This window comes from Salmo trutta, chromosome 6 (assembly GCF_901001165.1).
Source record: "Salmo trutta chromosome 6, fSalTru1.1, whole genome shotgun sequence".
Taxonomy (NCBI): Eukaryota; Metazoa; Chordata; class Actinopteri; order Salmoniformes; family Salmonidae; genus Salmo; species Salmo trutta.
Window position 1 is genome coordinate 7,922,849 of NC_042962.1, and position 17,427 is coordinate 7,940,275.

The 17,427-nt window shown below is 40.5% G+C and overlaps 1 protein-coding gene across 1 annotated transcript; it reads left to right on the plus strand.

The window, feature by feature from the left end:
* The first annotated feature begins 368 nt into the window (after nucleotides 1-368).
* LOC115195368 (carbohydrate sulfotransferase 2) lies at nucleotides 369-3,363 on the plus strand. Its single transcript, XM_029755163.1, has one exon. The coding sequence runs from the start codon at nucleotides 1,431-1,433 to the stop codon at nucleotides 2,826-2,828; it is 1,398 nt and encodes a 465-aa protein (XP_029611023.1). The 5' UTR covers nucleotides 369-1,430; the 3' UTR covers nucleotides 2,829-3,363.
* The last annotated feature ends 14,064 nt before the right edge of the window (nucleotides 3,364-17,427 follow it).

Below are 17,427 nucleotides of genomic sequence, written 5' to 3' on the forward strand. Positions count from 1 at the left end.
GTACAGTATATACATATGAGATGAGTAATGTAGGGTAATAAAGTGGCTAGTGATAAATTGATTACATCATTTCATCCATCAGTGGCTAGAGATTTGAGTCAGTATGTTGGTAACAGCCACTCAATGTTAGTGATGGCTGTTTAACAGTCTGATGGCCTTGAGATAGAAGCTGTTTTTAGATAAAAAAAATATTAGCTATATTGTCGCAAGTAAGATATTTAATTTATTTATGTTAGAAATCTGGATCAGATGTCGGCCTATGTAAAGTAAACATGCATTGACAATAACCAATGATAGGTGGCGACATCAACCGTGTATGAGCATGTAGTGTATTTTGCTTCCAAAAAAAATCCAAAGGTTGTCTCCCACAATGCTTTGGTTCCTACTTCAAGTTGCAGTTGGTGAGGAGTAACTGCCGAGATTTCCAGTCGACTGCAGTAGAAAGTTCATGACCATTGATCACAATGTTGTTGTAAAGGTCATGCAGTCGACATGTAGTCGCAAGTCGGACAAGTTTTCTACACTTTCAAAGGCGGTGACAGACATTGATAAAGGTGATCCGCTCGAACGCACCCTTTGTTTTCAAACGTAGGCGTCTCCCAGAGCGGTGCGTTGTTGACAGACGTGCGGAAGAGCCAAGGGCGCGACTCTCTAACACAAATATCCTTTTACGCACCAATGGCGTCTGGGGGAGGGAGGTGTAGGCTCTGATTGAATCAGTCCCGTTTCAATTAGTTACATATACAAACTACGGTACATCAGGAAGAAAGAAAATATATTTGGACGATTAGACTGCCTCTCTGGATATACTGGCGACGTTAAGCGAAAGGAACCAAGAAGAAGCCGGAGAACGTAATTACTAATGTAGGCTAGTACTTGTGTGCTGTTGTTCAGTGTACCTATAGGCTCCATCCATACTGTGGCGAATCTGTTTTTAACTGCGCATAGATGCCTACGCTGAATGTTGTCAAGGAGGACATACATTGTTTGAATGAAGGGATACTATTTTTGTTTTGATGGCAGGCCAACCGCAATAAGCACTGTAATACCCGCAATGGAAACATGTTCATGGTATCGCTCTTTCATGTGAAGAGCCTTGCGCACTGCAGTAAAAGCTGGGCTGTGTTATTTTATTTTGGATCGCGAATTGGATTGGGATATCGAATATGTGTTGGCTGGAGCATTACCTAACCCACTGGGCGCACACTAGTTGAATCAACGTTGTTTCCTTGTAATTTCAATGAAATTACGTTGAACGAAGGTGTAATAGACGTTGAATTGACGTCTATGCCCAGTGAGAATGATTTAACATTCGATTCGGTTGGTGTACCGATTCCCACCAGAGATATTCAATAACTATACATCTTTGCCTATTGTAAATGTAATAAGTTTTCGCCCAGTGGTCAGAGCCACTCACTCCTAGGTTACAGATGAGAGGGAAACAATACCATCGACAACTGAAGTTGACAGCGCCTTGGGAGAATGATGCTGGCTACTGGAGAAAGCTCAAAACTAACAGGAACCATACCAAGATAATAGCCCAGCCCGGCATCGTGATGAAGGTGCTACGCAGAAAGCGGATTGTGTTGTTTATAGCCTATTTCTTGCTGCTCGTGCTGACCATGCTGAACTTGGCCAATTACAAATGGACTAAAGTGCCCCAGCAGTGCAATCACCAGATGAGGAGTGCTTCCTATCAAGGCAGGTCAGACATCAGGTTCCTCTACAAACCCTATCTGGCCAAGAAGAGACAGTTGGTCTATGTTCTGACCACATGGAGGTCTGGGTCCTCCTTTTTCGGGGAGCTGTTTAACCAACATCCTGAAGTGTTTTTCCTCTATGAACCTATGTGGCACATTTGGCAGAAGCTGTACCCGGGAGACGCTGTGTCTTTGCAAGGAGCAGCCAGGGACATGCTCAGCTCTTTATACCGCTGTGATCTCTCTGTGTTCCAGCTGTACAACAGCCCAGGGGGAAAGAACTTTACCTCCCTAGGACTCTTTGGGGCCTCCCTGAATAAGGTGGTGTGCTCCTACCCTCTGTGCTCCGCCTACAGGAAAGAGGTGGTGGGGATGGTGGACGACAAGGTGTGTAAAAAGTGTCCCCCTCAAAGCCTTAGACTACTGGAGGAGGAGTGCCTCAAATACAGCACTATCGTTATTAAAGGGGTGCGTATCCTGGACGTTAACGTTCTAGCCCCCCTCATGGAGGACCCGTCGCTGGACGTGAAGGTAGTCCACCTGGTCAGGGACCCCCGGGCCGTGGCCAACTCCAGGATCAAGTCCAGACACGGGCTGATCCGGGAGAACCTGCAGGTGGTCCGGAGCAGGGACCCTAAGCTCCGCAGAATCCCCTTCGTAGACCCCAACCACAAAGCCAACAAGAAGGACGGCTCAGACTACCACTCCATCGGAGCCATGGAGGTGATCTGTGAGCGCACCTCCAGGACCCTGAGGACTGCCTTAAACCCTCCCAGCTGGCTCAAAGGGAAGTACATGGCCGTGCGCTATGAGGACCTGGTGGAGAACCCTGTGAAGATCCTGAGGAACATCTACCGCTTCGCCAACCTCACCACCAACCATGACATTGAGTCGTTTGCTCTGAATATGACCAGCGGGTCTAGTTCGTCCTCCAAGCCGTTCATAGTGTCCTCCAGGAACGCCACTCAGGCTGCCAGCGCATGGAGAACAGTGCTCAGCATCCAGCAGATCAAACAGGTGGAGGACTACTGTCATCACTCCATGTCTGTCCTGGGCTACGACAGAGTCAGGACGGCTGGGGAGGCCAAGGACCTCACTAAGTCTTTACTGACTGTCTCCAAACTGTGACAGAAAAACACCCATTTTTTTCTCCCTTTTCCACCAAAGACAGTGAATTTAATGTACATTTTGCATCTAGTGCCGTTCAGTTAATCGTGGAAATTAAAACGCTTTGAATCAGTGTTTTTGAGGAAATCTACTTTTTGCCCACATTGGAATGTATCTTATTTGTATTTTTCAGTTAAGTTGCAGACAGTTGTATTTGACAGGACCACTTCTTGTGAGTTTGGACGACTGGATTTTATTGACACAGCAAGAAGGCCTATGAACAATGACTTGAATATTGAAACTATGACTACGGAAACAAACAGTGTATGATTCATGTATATTGTTAAGAAAACACTTCAAACATTTTATTTGGAATGTTCCAAAACCTGAGAAAATACTTGGCTTTCCAGTATCCATAATGTCTGTAATAGTGAGAGAAGAAATTGCATTAAAAAAAAACAATACATAAAAAAATGTAATTGTTTGAGCAGGTTATGTTACGGTGTGATTACTGGATGGACTCAGAGACAATCATTAAACTGGTCTGTTATAATTATAATGTTTCTCTAAGGAAGGTTTTGGGTTTATTAGTTGAAACATACTTTATAACAGACATCCCAGATGGAGATTCATGTTGACTCACTAGTAGTAAATCATGTTGACTCACTAGTAGTAAATCATGTTGACTCACTAGTAGTAAATCATGTTGACACACTAGTAGTAAATCATGTTGACTCACTAGTAGTAAATCATGTTGACTCACTAGTAGTAAATCATGTTGACACACTAGTAGTAAATCATGTTGACACACTAGTAGTAAATCATGTTGACACTAGTAGTAAATCATGTTGACACACTAGTAGTAAATCATGTTGACACTAGTAGTAAATCATGTTGACACACTAGTAGTAAATCATGTTGACACACTAGTAGTAAATCATGTTGACTCACTAGTAGTAAATCATGTTGACACACTAGTAGTAAATCATGTTGACACACTAGTAGTAAATCATGTTGACTCACTAGTAGTTAATCATGTTGACACACTAGTAGTAAATCATGTTGACACTAGTAGTAAATCATGTTGACACTAGTAGTAAATCATGTTGACTCACTAGTAGTAAATCATGTTGACACACTAGTAGTAAATCATGTTGACTCACTAGTAGTAAATCATGTTGACACTAGTAGTAAATCATGTTGACACTAGTAGTAAATCATGTTGACACTAGTAGTAAATCATGTTGACACACTAGTAGTAAATCATGTTGACACACTAGTAGTAAATCATGTTGACTCACTAGTAGTAAATCATGTTGACTCACTAGTAGTAAATCATGTTGACTCACTAGTAGTAAATCATGTTGACACACTAGTAGTAAATTATGTTGACACACTAGTAGTAAATCATGTTGACACACTAGTAGTAAATCATGTTGACTCACTAGTAGTAAATCATGTTGACTCACTAGTAGTAAATCATTGTTGACTCACTAGTAGTAAATCATGTTGACACACTAGTAGTAAATCATGTTGACTCACTAGTAGTAAATCATGTTGACTCACTAGTAGTAAATCATGTTGACTCACTAGTAGTAAATCATGTTGACTCACTAGTAGTAAATCATGTTGACTCACTAGTAGTAAATCATGTTGACACTAGTAGTAAATCATGTTGACTCACTAGTAGTAAATCATGTTGACACTAGTAGTAAATCATGTTGACTCACTAGTAGTAAATCATGTTGACCACTAGTAGTAAATCATGTTGACTCACTAGTAGTAAATCATGTTGACTCACTAGTAGTAAATCATGTTGACTCACTAGTAGTAAATCATGTTGACTCACTAGTAGTAAATCATGTTGACACACTAGTAGTAAATCATGTTGACACACTAGTAGTAAATCATGTTGACACACTAGTAGTAAATCATGTTGACACACTAGTAGTAAATCATGTTGACACACTAGTAGTAAATCATGTTGACACTAGTAGTAAATCATGTTGACACACTAGTAGTAAATCATGTTGACACACTAGTAGTAAATCATGTTGACTCACTAGTAGTAAATCATGTTGACACACTAGTAGTAAATCATGTTGACACACTAGTAGTAAATCATGTTGACTCACTAGTAGTAAATCATGTTGACACACTAGTAGTAAATCATGTTGACACTAGTAGTAAATCATGTTGACACTAGTAGTAAATCATGTTGACTCACTAGTAGTAAATCATGTTGACACACTAGTAGTAAATCATGTTGACTCACTAGTAGTAAATCATGTTGACACTAGTAGTAAATCATGTTGACACTAGTAGTAAATCATGTTGACACTAGTAGTAAATCATGTTGACACACTAGTAGTAAATCATGTTGACACACTAGTAGTAAATCATGTTGACTCACTAGTAGTAAATCATGTTGACTCACTAGTAGTAAATCATGTTGACACACTAGTAGTAAATTATGTTGACACACTAGTAGTAAATCATGTTGACACACTAGTAGTAAATCATGTTGACTCACTAGTAGTAAATCATGTTGACTCACTAGTAGTAAATCATGTTGACTCACTAGTAGTAAATCATGTTGACACTAGTAGTAAATCATGTTGACTCACTAGTAGTAAATCATGTTGACTCACTAGTAGTAAATCATGTTGACACTAGTAGTAAATCATGTTGACTCACTAGTAGTAAATCATGTTGACTCACTAGTAGTAAATCATGTTGACACTAGTAGTAAATCATGTTGACACTAGTAGTAAATCATGTTGACTCACTAGTAGTAAATCATGTTGACTCACTAGTAGTAAATCATGTTGACTCACTAGTAGTAAATCATGTTGACTCACTAGTAGTAAATCATGTTGACACACTAGTAGTAAATCATGTTGACTCACTAGTAGTAAATCATGTTGACACACTAGTAGTAAATCATGTTGACACACTAGTAGTAAATCATGTTGACACACTAGTAGTAAATCATGTTGACTCACTAGTAGTAAATCATGTTGACTCACTAGTAGTAAATCATGTTGACACACTAGTAGTAAATCATGTTGACACACTAGTAGTAAATCATGTTGACACACTAGTAGTAAATCATGTTGACACACTAGTAGTAAATCATGTTGACACACTAGTAGTAAATCATGTTGACTCACTAGTAGTAAATCATGTTGACACACTAGTAGTAAATCATGTTGACACACTAGTAGTAAGTCATGTTGACTCACTAGTAGTAAGTCATGTTGACTCACTAGTAGTAAATCATGTTGACTCACTAGTAGTAAATCATGTTGACACACTAGTAGTAAATCATGTTGACACTAGTAGTAAATCATGTTGACTCACTAGTAGTAAATCATGTTGACACACTAGTAGTAAATCATGTTGACACACTAGTAGTAAATCATGTTGACACACTATTAGTAAATCATGTTGACACACTAGTAGTAAATCATGTTGACACTAGTAGTAAATCATGTTGACTCACTAGTAGTAAATCATGTTGACACACTAGTAGTAAATCATGTTGACACACTAGTAGTAAATCATGTTGACTCACTAGTAGTAAATCATGTTGACACTAGTAGTAAATCATGTTGACACTAGTAGTAAATCATGTTGACTCACTAGTAGTAAATCATGTTGACTCACTAGTGGTAAATCATGTTGACACTAGTAGTAAATCATGTTGACTCACTAGTAGTAAATCATGTTGACTCACTAGTAGTAAATCATGTTGACACACTAGTAGTAAATCATGTTGACACACTAGTAGTAAATCATGTTGACACACTAGTAGTAAATCATGTTGACTCACTAGTAGTAAATCATGTTGACACTAGTAGTAAATCATGTTGACACTAGTAGTAAATCATGTTGACACTAGTAGTAAATCATGTTGACACACTAGTAGTAAATCATGTTGACACACTAGTAGTAAATCATGTTGACACACTAGTAGTAAATCATGTTGACACACTAGTAGTAAATCATGTTGACACACTTGTAGTAAATCATGTTGACACTAGTAGTAAATCATGTTGACTCACTAGTAGTAAATCATGTTGACACACTAGTAGTAAATCATGTTGACACACTAGTAGTAAATCATGTTGACTCACTAGTAGTAAATCATGTTGACACACTAGTAGTAAATCATGTTGACTCACTAGTAGTAAATCATGTTGACTCACTAGTAGTAAATCATGTTGACACACTAGTAGTAAATCATGTTGACACACTAGTAGTAAATCATGTTGACACTAGTAGTAAATCATGTTGACTCACTAGTAGTAAATCATGTTGACACTAGTAGTAAATCATGTTGACACACTAGTAGTAAATCATGTTGACACACTAGTAGTAAATCATGTTGACACACTAGTAGTAAATCATGTTGACTCACTAGTAGTAAATCATGTTGACACACTAGTAGTAAATCATGTTGACACACTAGTAGTAAATCATGTTGACACACTAGTAGTAAATCATGTTGACACACTAGTAGTAAATCATGTTGACACTAGTAGTAAATCATGTTGACACACTAGTAGTAAATCACGTTGACACACTAGTAGTAAATCATGTTGACACACTAGTAGTAAATCATGTTGACACACTAGTAGTAAATCATGTTGACACACTAGTAGTAAATCATGTTGACACACTAGTAGTAAATCATGTTGACTCACTAGTAGTAAATCATGTTGACACACTAGTAGTAAATCATGTTGACACACTAGTAGTAAATCATGTTGACACACTAGTAGTAAATCATGTTGACACACTAGTAGTAAATCATGTTGACTCACTAGTAGTAAATCATGTTGACACACTAGTAGTAAATCATGTTGACTCACTAGTAGTAAATCATGTTGACACTAGTAGTAAATCATGTTGACACTAGTAGTAAATCATGTTGACACACTAGTAGTAAATCATGTTGACACACTAGTAGTAAATCATGTTGACACACTAGTAGTAAATCATGTTGACTCACTAGTAGTAAATCATGTTGACCACTAGTAGTAAATCATGTGACACACTAGTAGTAAATCATGTTGACACACTAGTAGTAAATCATGTTGACACACTAGTAGTAAATCATGTTGACACACTAGTAGTAAATCATGTTGACACACTAGTAGTAAATCATGTTGACACACTAGTAGTAAATCATGTTGACACACTAGTAGTAAATCATGTTGACACACTAGTAGTAAATCATGTTGACACACTAGTAGTAAATCATGTTGACACACTAGTAGTAAATCACGTTGACACACTAGTAGTAAATCACGTTGACACACTAGTAGTAAATCATGTTGACACACTAGTAGTAAATCATGTTGACACACTAGTAGTAAATCATGTTGACACACTAGTAGTAAATCATGTTGACACACTAGTAGTAAATCATGTTGACTCACTAGTAGTAAATCATGTTGACACACTAGTAGTAAATCATGTTGACACACTAGTAGTAAATCATGTTGACACACTAGTAGTAAATCATGTTGACACACTAGTAGTAAATCATGTTGACTCACTAGTAGTAAATCATGTTGACACACTAGTAGTAAATCATGTTGACTCACTAGTAGTAAATCATGTTGACACTAGTAGTAAATCATGTTGACACTAGTAGTAAATCATGTTGACACTAGTAGTAAATCATGTTGACACACTAGTAGTAAATCATGTTGACACACTAGTAGTAAATCATGTTGACACACTAGTAGTAAATCATGTTGACTCACTAGTAGTAAATCATGTTGACACTAGTAGTAAATCATGTTGACTCACTAGTAGTAAATCATGTTGACTCAGAAGTTGTGGAAGGATTTCTAACCGTGTCACTGAGTACAGCCTGGTGTCATTTTACATTTTTACAGAACTAGATCTCTTGATGCAAGTAGGTGATTTAGCCAAACTGCTTTGAAAAAAAACGTCTCTATCAGAAGCAGAGTCGCTCTAGCATCCCCTTTGAACAAAATAAAAAAACATTTCAGTATGTTTATTTACAAGTTTGACCCATGTAACACAGGGATAGCTCATGACCAATGTAGTTTAATGGCACTTATGCTACAATTAAATCTGGAAAAAAGAATAGACATTTTTACATTTCAGTCATTTAGCAGAAGCACTTATCCAGAGCTTTCTCCATACTGGTCCCCCGTGGGAATTGAACCCACAACCCTGGCGTTGTAAACACCATGCTCTACCAACTGAGCCACACGAGATAATAGAAAACAAATTTAACCTTTTACTGCGGTGGGATAAATCAAGGTTACACAGTGTGTTTCTTGGTAGTTTTAAACAAATATAATTGGAAACAAAATATGCACATCACACACATGGTTATGGGCTTAAATAAGATGACAACCTGTACAGATATAGAGTTGAATATATTTAATTTAGAGTTTACTTCCCAATATTACACTTTATATTACACTACAGAAGTCTGAAATATAACACAATCGTTTGACATAGAAACATTGGATTTTCGGTGTTAAAAAAAGTTTATTAATTATGGAATTATGAAAGATATTAGTAACATTCCAACCAGGAAAGGGCTATCTGTCATTAACACATTGGTCATGGGTCCTTAACCCACTGGTCATGGGTCTGGGTCCTTAACACAGTGGTCATGGGTCTGGGTCCTTAACAGGTCTGGGTCCTTAACACACTGGTCATGGGTCTGGGTCCTTAACACAGTGGTCATGGGTCCTTAACACACTGGTCATGGGTCCTTAACACAGTGGTCATGGGTCTGGGTCCTTAACACAGTGGTCATGGGTCCTTAACACACTGGTCATGGGTCCTTAACACAGTGGTCATGGGTCCTTAACACAGTGGTCATGGGTCCTTAACACAGTGGTCTGGGTCCTTAACACACTGGTCATGGGTCTGGGTCCTTAACACACTGGTCATGGGTCCTTAACACACTGGTCATGGGTCCTTAACACACTGGTCATGGGTCCTTAACACACTGGTCATGGGTCTGGGTCCTTAACACAGTGGTCATGGGTCTGGATCCTTAACACAGTGGCCATGGGTCCTTAACACACAGTGGTCATGGGTCCTTAACACACAGTGGTCATGGGTCCTTAACACAGTGGTCATGGGTCTAGGTCCTTAACACAGTGGTCATGGGTCCTTAACACACTGGTCATGGGTCTGGGTCCTTAACACAGTGGTCATGGGTCCTTAACACAGTGGTCATGGGTCGTTAACACAGTGGTCATGGGTCTGGGTCCTTAACACAGTGGTCATGGGTCTGGGTCCTTAACACACTGGTCATGGGTCCTTAACACACTGGTCGTGGGTCTGGGTCCTTAACACAGTGGTCATGGGTCTGGGTCCTTAACACAGTGGTCATGGGTCTGGGTCCTTAACACAGTGGTCATGGGTCCTTAACACAGTGGTCATGGGTCTGGGTCCTTAACACAGTGGTCATGGGTCGTTAACACAGTGGTCATGGGTCTGGGTCCTTAACACAGTGGTCATGGGTATAATATCCTTATCTTATCCTCTTACACTGTCAGAGAGACACTGTGCAGTTTCTTTGTAATTTCCTGAGTCTGGCTAGTCCCAAGGTAGCCTGGGTGGCAGTCTGCTTTCGCTCTCTTGTCAGTTCCTTATGAATTTTTCATACCGAACATGTTTGGCTTGACAATGACAGCAATGGAAATGGCAAGAGCAGAAACATCAGGGACCAGGCTTGCTACAATTAGATCTTGCAAATAGCATATAATACAATATTAATTTAAGGAATTGTATAGTAAAGGTATACAACAAGCATTGTTGTCCTCAAGAAAAAGAGGGATGTGAAAGGTTATGGGTACACTGTAATTCTTCTTTTTTTAAATCCAGTTTTTTATGGTAATTTACTGGCAGCCAGTTTGACTGTAAGTCAATGTAAAACAATTAAAATAATAGAGTATGTTACTGTAAACTTCATAGTAATGTACAGTTTTTTTTTTTTTACAAGAACTTACAGTTGCCAATAAGTGACTGTAAAAACAACAGGATATTTTTAACGTGTTGGGCAGGCTATGGGTTTTGCCACATTCTGTATGGGTTATTACTGGTTAGACAGACAGTGTCTCTCATTGTAATACATGGACAATGTTAACATTAGGGACTAATGTACTTTTTGGTCCGCTAGCCACTGTGTCAGGTAGATGAAAAAATCTTCCAGTCACTCAAGACTTTTTACCAGCTAAAATATTATATAAAAATACAGATGACCATACTTTGTAATGCATCTAAAACAATAAATGTATTAGTAAGAAGTAACGTGGTACATTGTTAAATGTATATGTAACTTCTAAATTGCACCGCGGCCGCCATGGCATTTATCTATTGAACGGTTACGTGGTGCTGTTGCCGATCAGGCAGTGAGCAGGCTGTTACTCAGGGAGTGGTAGAGAGGGCCGGAGGTTTGTGTCTGTCGTGAGCGCTGGTTGAGAGAGCGCTTCAGCAGGCAGCTGAGGAACGGAGACAGAGCACCGGGCGCGTACGTCGTGCTAACTTTTTACCAGGTGTAGGTGAAGGCTATTTAGACCCGTCATTACGGAGACACCGATTTCCAGCACTTTTTTTCTCTCCATAAAACATTTACGCGCTAGAACTGATATAACGTCAACAAAGCACTGAGAAACGACTTTAGGGCGCACTAGAGAGCCTTAGATACAGTCGTGCACAGATGGTTAAAGTAAACTATTCTGATGCCGAATTTAAACCGGATCAAGCGAATAGTTTTACGCATGCTCAGTTCTTGGGTCTCGAGCACTGCGCAAGAAGACATTTGAAACGGAAGTTATGGAACTCCCGCTCGTGCTTCTGTTATGGGAAAAAGTCCACAATGAAACTAACTTTAAATGTGGAGAACGATACATTTGCATCTGTTTGGCCATCAAGTAGGGTATTAATTTCTGTGACATTGTAGGCTACTTAGCCTACCATTTGATACAATAGATATGTTGAAACGATTTCACTGGAGTCATTGCAAATCAATTTGTACCACTTGTGTAGCCTACCTGGAGCTGGCAAATTGATTGAATAAATGTCCTATAACTTCATGTTTAGATAATTAACTTGTAAGTTATCAATTGTGACCATGATTACAGTTCTATCGCCACGTTTAATATCAGTTTTATTGTGGACTTTTCCCTGAAATGAGATGTCCTATCAGGGGCTATAGGCTACCTGCATCTTGCTCAGCAAACCATGGCAACGTTGAATTAGCAATTTATAAAGCCAGATTTTCGTCTGTAGCCAATTGAAACATCAAGTCATCAAGTCAATCTCGTTTTAACATCTGGCACATAATAACAACACAGTTGGCAGAAAATAGTTTGACAATCATTTTGTAATTTTTTATAAGTTCCTCCACGTGTTTCTTGCTCAGCGATTTCGAGATCCTCTGTCCAACTTTAATTACTCAAACTCTCCTGTTGGATATATATATATATATAGAGAAAGAGAGAGTTATGCACATGCTCAAAAGAGATTTATTTACAATTATTAACTGGGTTTGAGCCCCGAATGCTCAAACCAACCAAGAACAGCAATGTATGCCCCGAATGCTCAAACCAGGCAGGTAGCCTAGTGGTTAGAGGCAGGTAGCCTGGTGGTTAGAGCGTTGGACTAGTAACCGAAAGGTTGCATGATTGAATCCCCGAGCTGGCAAGGTAAAAATCTGTTTTTCTGCCTGTGAACAACGCAGTTAACCCACTGTTCCTAGGCTGTCATTGAAAGTAAGAATTGTTCGTAACTGACTTGCCTAGTTAAATAAAGGTACACAAATAAAAATGAATGCTGATTGGCTGGCAGCTGTGTTATATCAGACCATATGAAAAAGAAAAGGAGAGCCTCACACTCTAGGAGATCAGATGCAATAATTTATAACCAACGTTTGGACAGACAAGCTGTCTTCATCAGGGTATACACACTGCGGGTCACTAGTTTATATAGTTTGAAAGGACACACAGGTGTCTGTAATCATGGCCGGTTGTGGCTTTGATTTCATTGGTTAATTTACAGATTAGAACAGAACATATAAAAATCATGAATGGATAACACACGACCATAGATACAATTTGGCTACATAGGCCTACACACATTTACAATGAATAGCAAAATCACAATAATCACAAGAATGGCTTCAGATCAAAGTCTACGTTGAGACCGGAGGGAGCAAGGGTCTTTAAATTAGAGATCCAGGCGACCTCTCGTTTGAACAATAAATTGTCAAGGTCACCCAGTCCTAGGGAGGGTGACGTGTTCGATGCCGTTTATTGGAAAGGGACGAAACAGAGTGGTTCTCTTCCAAAAAGTGGGACACAACTTGGTACGTCGAGTTTTTGCAGTTAATGCTATGATGCTCAGAGATTCTTACTTCTAATTTGCGCTCCATTTTACCCACATCGTTTTTACCACAAGGACAAGTTCTAAGATAAATCCCTGCCGTAGTGGTGATAACCCCTTTGACTGGGATCTGTTTCCATGTTTGATGCCGTTTGAAGGATCTACATTTGTAAGTGCCATTGCATTGAGCACAGCCATTATACTTGTAGTTTCCATTCGGTAAGAGATATAAGACCTTATACCACTGGTATGACAAAAACATTTTTAGACTTTTTTTCTGTTCTAATTACATTGGCAACCAGTTCATTATAGCAATAAGGCACCCCGGGTGTTTGTGGTATATGACCAATATACCACGGCTAACGGTTGTATCCAGGCACTCAGCGTTGCCTCATGCTTAAGATCAGCCCTTAGCCGTGGTATATTGGCCAACAAGCCACCCACACTTGTGCCTTATTGCGTAATCACAGTAGTCAAATGGGTTAAATCGACATTCATTGATGGAAAATGATCTGTTGAGTTTGATAAGGGCAAATTATCTTTCCTCTTGTGGCATATTCAAATTCCTTTATTACGTCATGTCATAGCTCGCAATAATGATCATTTTGATGAAAAACTAATCTTGCTTCTAACGTCGACATTCCATCGTAATTGGGCTCAATAACGTCATCAGAAGGGTTTATTGTGGGAATCTCTTGCTGTGCAGAAGAATAGCTAGTTTTCAGGCGGGTTTTGAGTGGTCATACATTTACGTCATTTAGCAGATGCTCTTATCCAGAGCAACTTACAGTAGCGAATACATACATTTCATACTTTTTTTTTTTCTCTGTACTGGTCCCCCGTGGGAATTGAACCCACAACCCTGGCATTGCAAACACCATGCTCTACCAACTGAGCCACACAGGACCACAGGATCATAGGGCTGGACATTTTAGCTAAACCTGTTAATCCATGTGTGTGTGTGTGTGTGTGTGTGTGTGTGTGTGTGTGTGGGGGAGATTTTGGATCTGAGTAGGGTGTCTGTTCGCTAACAATGTAAATAGCCAAGAAACACGAGGACAAAGGCTCACTTTGTAGACTTTCGAGTGAATGAGACAAAAATGAATCTATCAACACCCCACTTAGTGCACACAGCTACCATGCCAGGCAGTGTTTCCGCGCGAGGTGGGATATAGGATTCGTATTTCTTTGTGCGATTAGCAGCTATGAAACAAGTATTCTGAAAACAGCTACAGCTGCATGATTCTAACCCTAACTCACATGTGCTCATACTTGACCTTTGACTATTTTCAGTCTAAGGTCCTGAGTGCTCTGGAGCAGGTTTTCACCATGGATCTCTATGTACTTTACTCTGTTCATCTTTCCCTCGATCATGACTAGTCTCCCAGTCCCTGCTGTTGACAAACATCCCCACAGCATGATGCTGCCACCACCATGCTTCACCGTAGGGATGGTGCCAGGTTTCCTCCAAACGTGATGCTTGGCATTCAGGCCAAATAGTTCCATGTTGGTTTCCTCAGACGAGAGAATCTTGTTTCTCATGATCTGAGAGTCCTTTAGGTGCCTTTTGGCAAACTCCAAGCAGGCTGTCATGTGCCTTTTACCAAGGAGTGGCTTCCGTCTGGCCACTCTACCATAAAGGTCTGATTGGTGGAGTGCTGCAGAGATGGTTGTTCTTCTGGAATGTTCTGCGAACTCCACAGAGGAACTCTGGAGTTCTGTCAGAGTGACCATTGGGTTCTTGGTCACCTCCCTGACCAAGGCCCTTCTCCCCCGATTGCTCAGTTTGTCCTGGTGGCCAGCTCTAGGAAGAGTCTTGGTTGTTCCAAACTTCTTCCATTTAAGAATGATGGAGGCCACTGTGTTCTTGGGGACCTTCAATGCTGCAGAAATGTTTTGGTGCCCTTCCCCAGATCTGTGCCTCGACACAATCCTGTCTCAGAGCTCTACGGACAATTCATTCGACCTCATTGCATGATTGATGAGGGAAATTTAATGTAATTTAATACATTTTAGAATAAGGCTGTAATGAAAATGTGGAAAAAGTCAAGGGGTTTGAATACTTTCCGAATGCACTGTAAGATGTGTGTGTGTGTGTGTGTGTGTGTGTGTGTGTGTGTGTGTGTGTGTGTGTGTGTGTGTGTGTGTGTGTGTGTGTGTGTGTGTGTGTGTATGACGTGTGTCTATTAGAAGGGAGGAAGTTGCGAGGAGTTTAAACTATGTTCTCTACAGGTTACAACATTGTAATAGATGATTAAAGTCTTAGTGGTCTTTTAATTGGTTAATCAGCTCAATCATTGAGACACAGGAACAAGGAGGAGGCTGCCAGAGCCTACTTTATGTTGACGCTAATCACAGAGTTACTGGTGCAAGACATCTCCTTTCTCATATTACAATCATTTTCAACATAATTATTTGCTTTTGAGAGACTGTCTACGCTTCCTGTTTACGTTGGAAGAGGAACACTGTAAACCATTTAAAAAATAGATCTCTCTCTCCCACTCAGCCCTAGCAGAAACAATAACTTTGAATATTGTTCCCGTTTTAAAACCAACTAGCAGCAGAGTTCACAGACATCCCCTGGTTCACAGACATCCCCTGGTTCACAGAGATCCCCGGGTTCACAGACATCCCCTGGTTCACAGACATCCCCGGGTTCACAGACATCCCCGGGTTCACAGAGATCCCCTGGTTCACAGAGATCCCCGGGTTCACAGACATCCCGGGTTCACAGACATCCCGGGTTCACAGACATCCCCGGTTCACAGACATCCCGGGTTCACAGAGATCCCCGGGTTCACAGAGATCCCCGGGTTCACAGACATCCCCGGGTTCACAGAGATCCCCGGGTTCACAGACATCCCCGGGTTCCCAGACATCCCCGGGTTCACAGAGATCCCCGGGTTCACAGAGATCCCCGGGTTCACAGAGATCCCCGGGTTCACAGACATCCCCGGGTTCACAGAGATCCCCGGGTTCACAGACATCCCCGGGTTCACAGACATCCCCGGGTTCACAGAGATCCCCGGGTTCACAGACATCCCCGGGTTCACAGACATCCCCAGGTTCCCAGACATCCCCGGGTTCCCAGTCTTCCACTGTTAGAGGAGGTTAATAAACCCATCTTGCTGCCGGCCCTAGTGTCCTGTTCCTTATAAGGCCTTGGTGTTAGGTCCTAGTGGTAATGTTCTCTATGATTATTCCTTATGGACTGTTTCCATGAAGAATGTCTGTGACATCATGGTTTTACAATTATCCAGAATGTGCAGAGAAAATGGGTTTACAGTCAGTCAGTCAGACAGACAGTCAGACAGACAGACAGACAAGGCTTTAGGCATTGTGCTATTCTGGCTTGTTTCCCTGACTCTCTAAATACATAACTTAATGAAACATTCCTGCCCCCTGTCTGCTGGTTTTATCAGTAATAAAAGGCTCTAAATCTAATAACCGATGAGAAATATGGCACAAGCGAAGACTCTGGAGTGTGGCTATGCGCTGGGAGGAGAGCTAAGCCAAGAGCAGAGATGCAGCCAGGGTTATGAAAAAAACCTATGAGGAATTTGGTGGAAAATAGAGAAGTACAGAGACGGGTGCTACTAAACCTGCTTTATTCTCTTTCCACTGATTAAGGATAAAGCAGACAAAGAGGAACACTGCTCCTCCTGTAATGTCAGGCTGGGAGAAACATTCTCTCTGTGGACACCATAATGAATGTGTGGCTATGGGGAGCATTGGAGGGAGAGATCAACTCTCTGGCCTCACGCCGTGCTGTGGCTACAGTGTCAGTACCTCAACAATTAACTGAGAAATATATCTGATCCTGTATGCTTTCTTAGTGCCAGTTCACACGTTCCTTTATTGTTATCAGCAACAACATCAACAATAGTAATAATAACTTTCTTTGTATGGTGCTTTTCAATACAGGTAACAAAGAGCTTCATGTCACAAAATAATTAAAGAAAAGTACTAACAAGAAAACAAAAACAGGAGGAAGGAGAATGAAACAACATAGCGAATTAAAATCATACATTGAAGTCATACATTAAACACGTCTTTATGAAAGTGTATCTTCAGCAGGGTTTTAAAAAGAGGCACTGAATCTACAATGAGGAGAAATGACGGACACCATTCTGTGAGCTAACAGGATTTATTTTTAACTGTCTGGAACGAGGGAGAGAGGGGGATGGAGAGTGTAGAGGGGGAGGGAGAGTGTAGAGGGGGAGGGAGA

Bases quoted from the DNA above. Each gene is read 5' to 3' on its own strand.
- LOC115195368 (XM_029755163.1), top strand. From the start codon at position 1,431: ATGAGAGGGAAACAATACCATCGACAACTGAAGTTGACAGCGCCTTGG.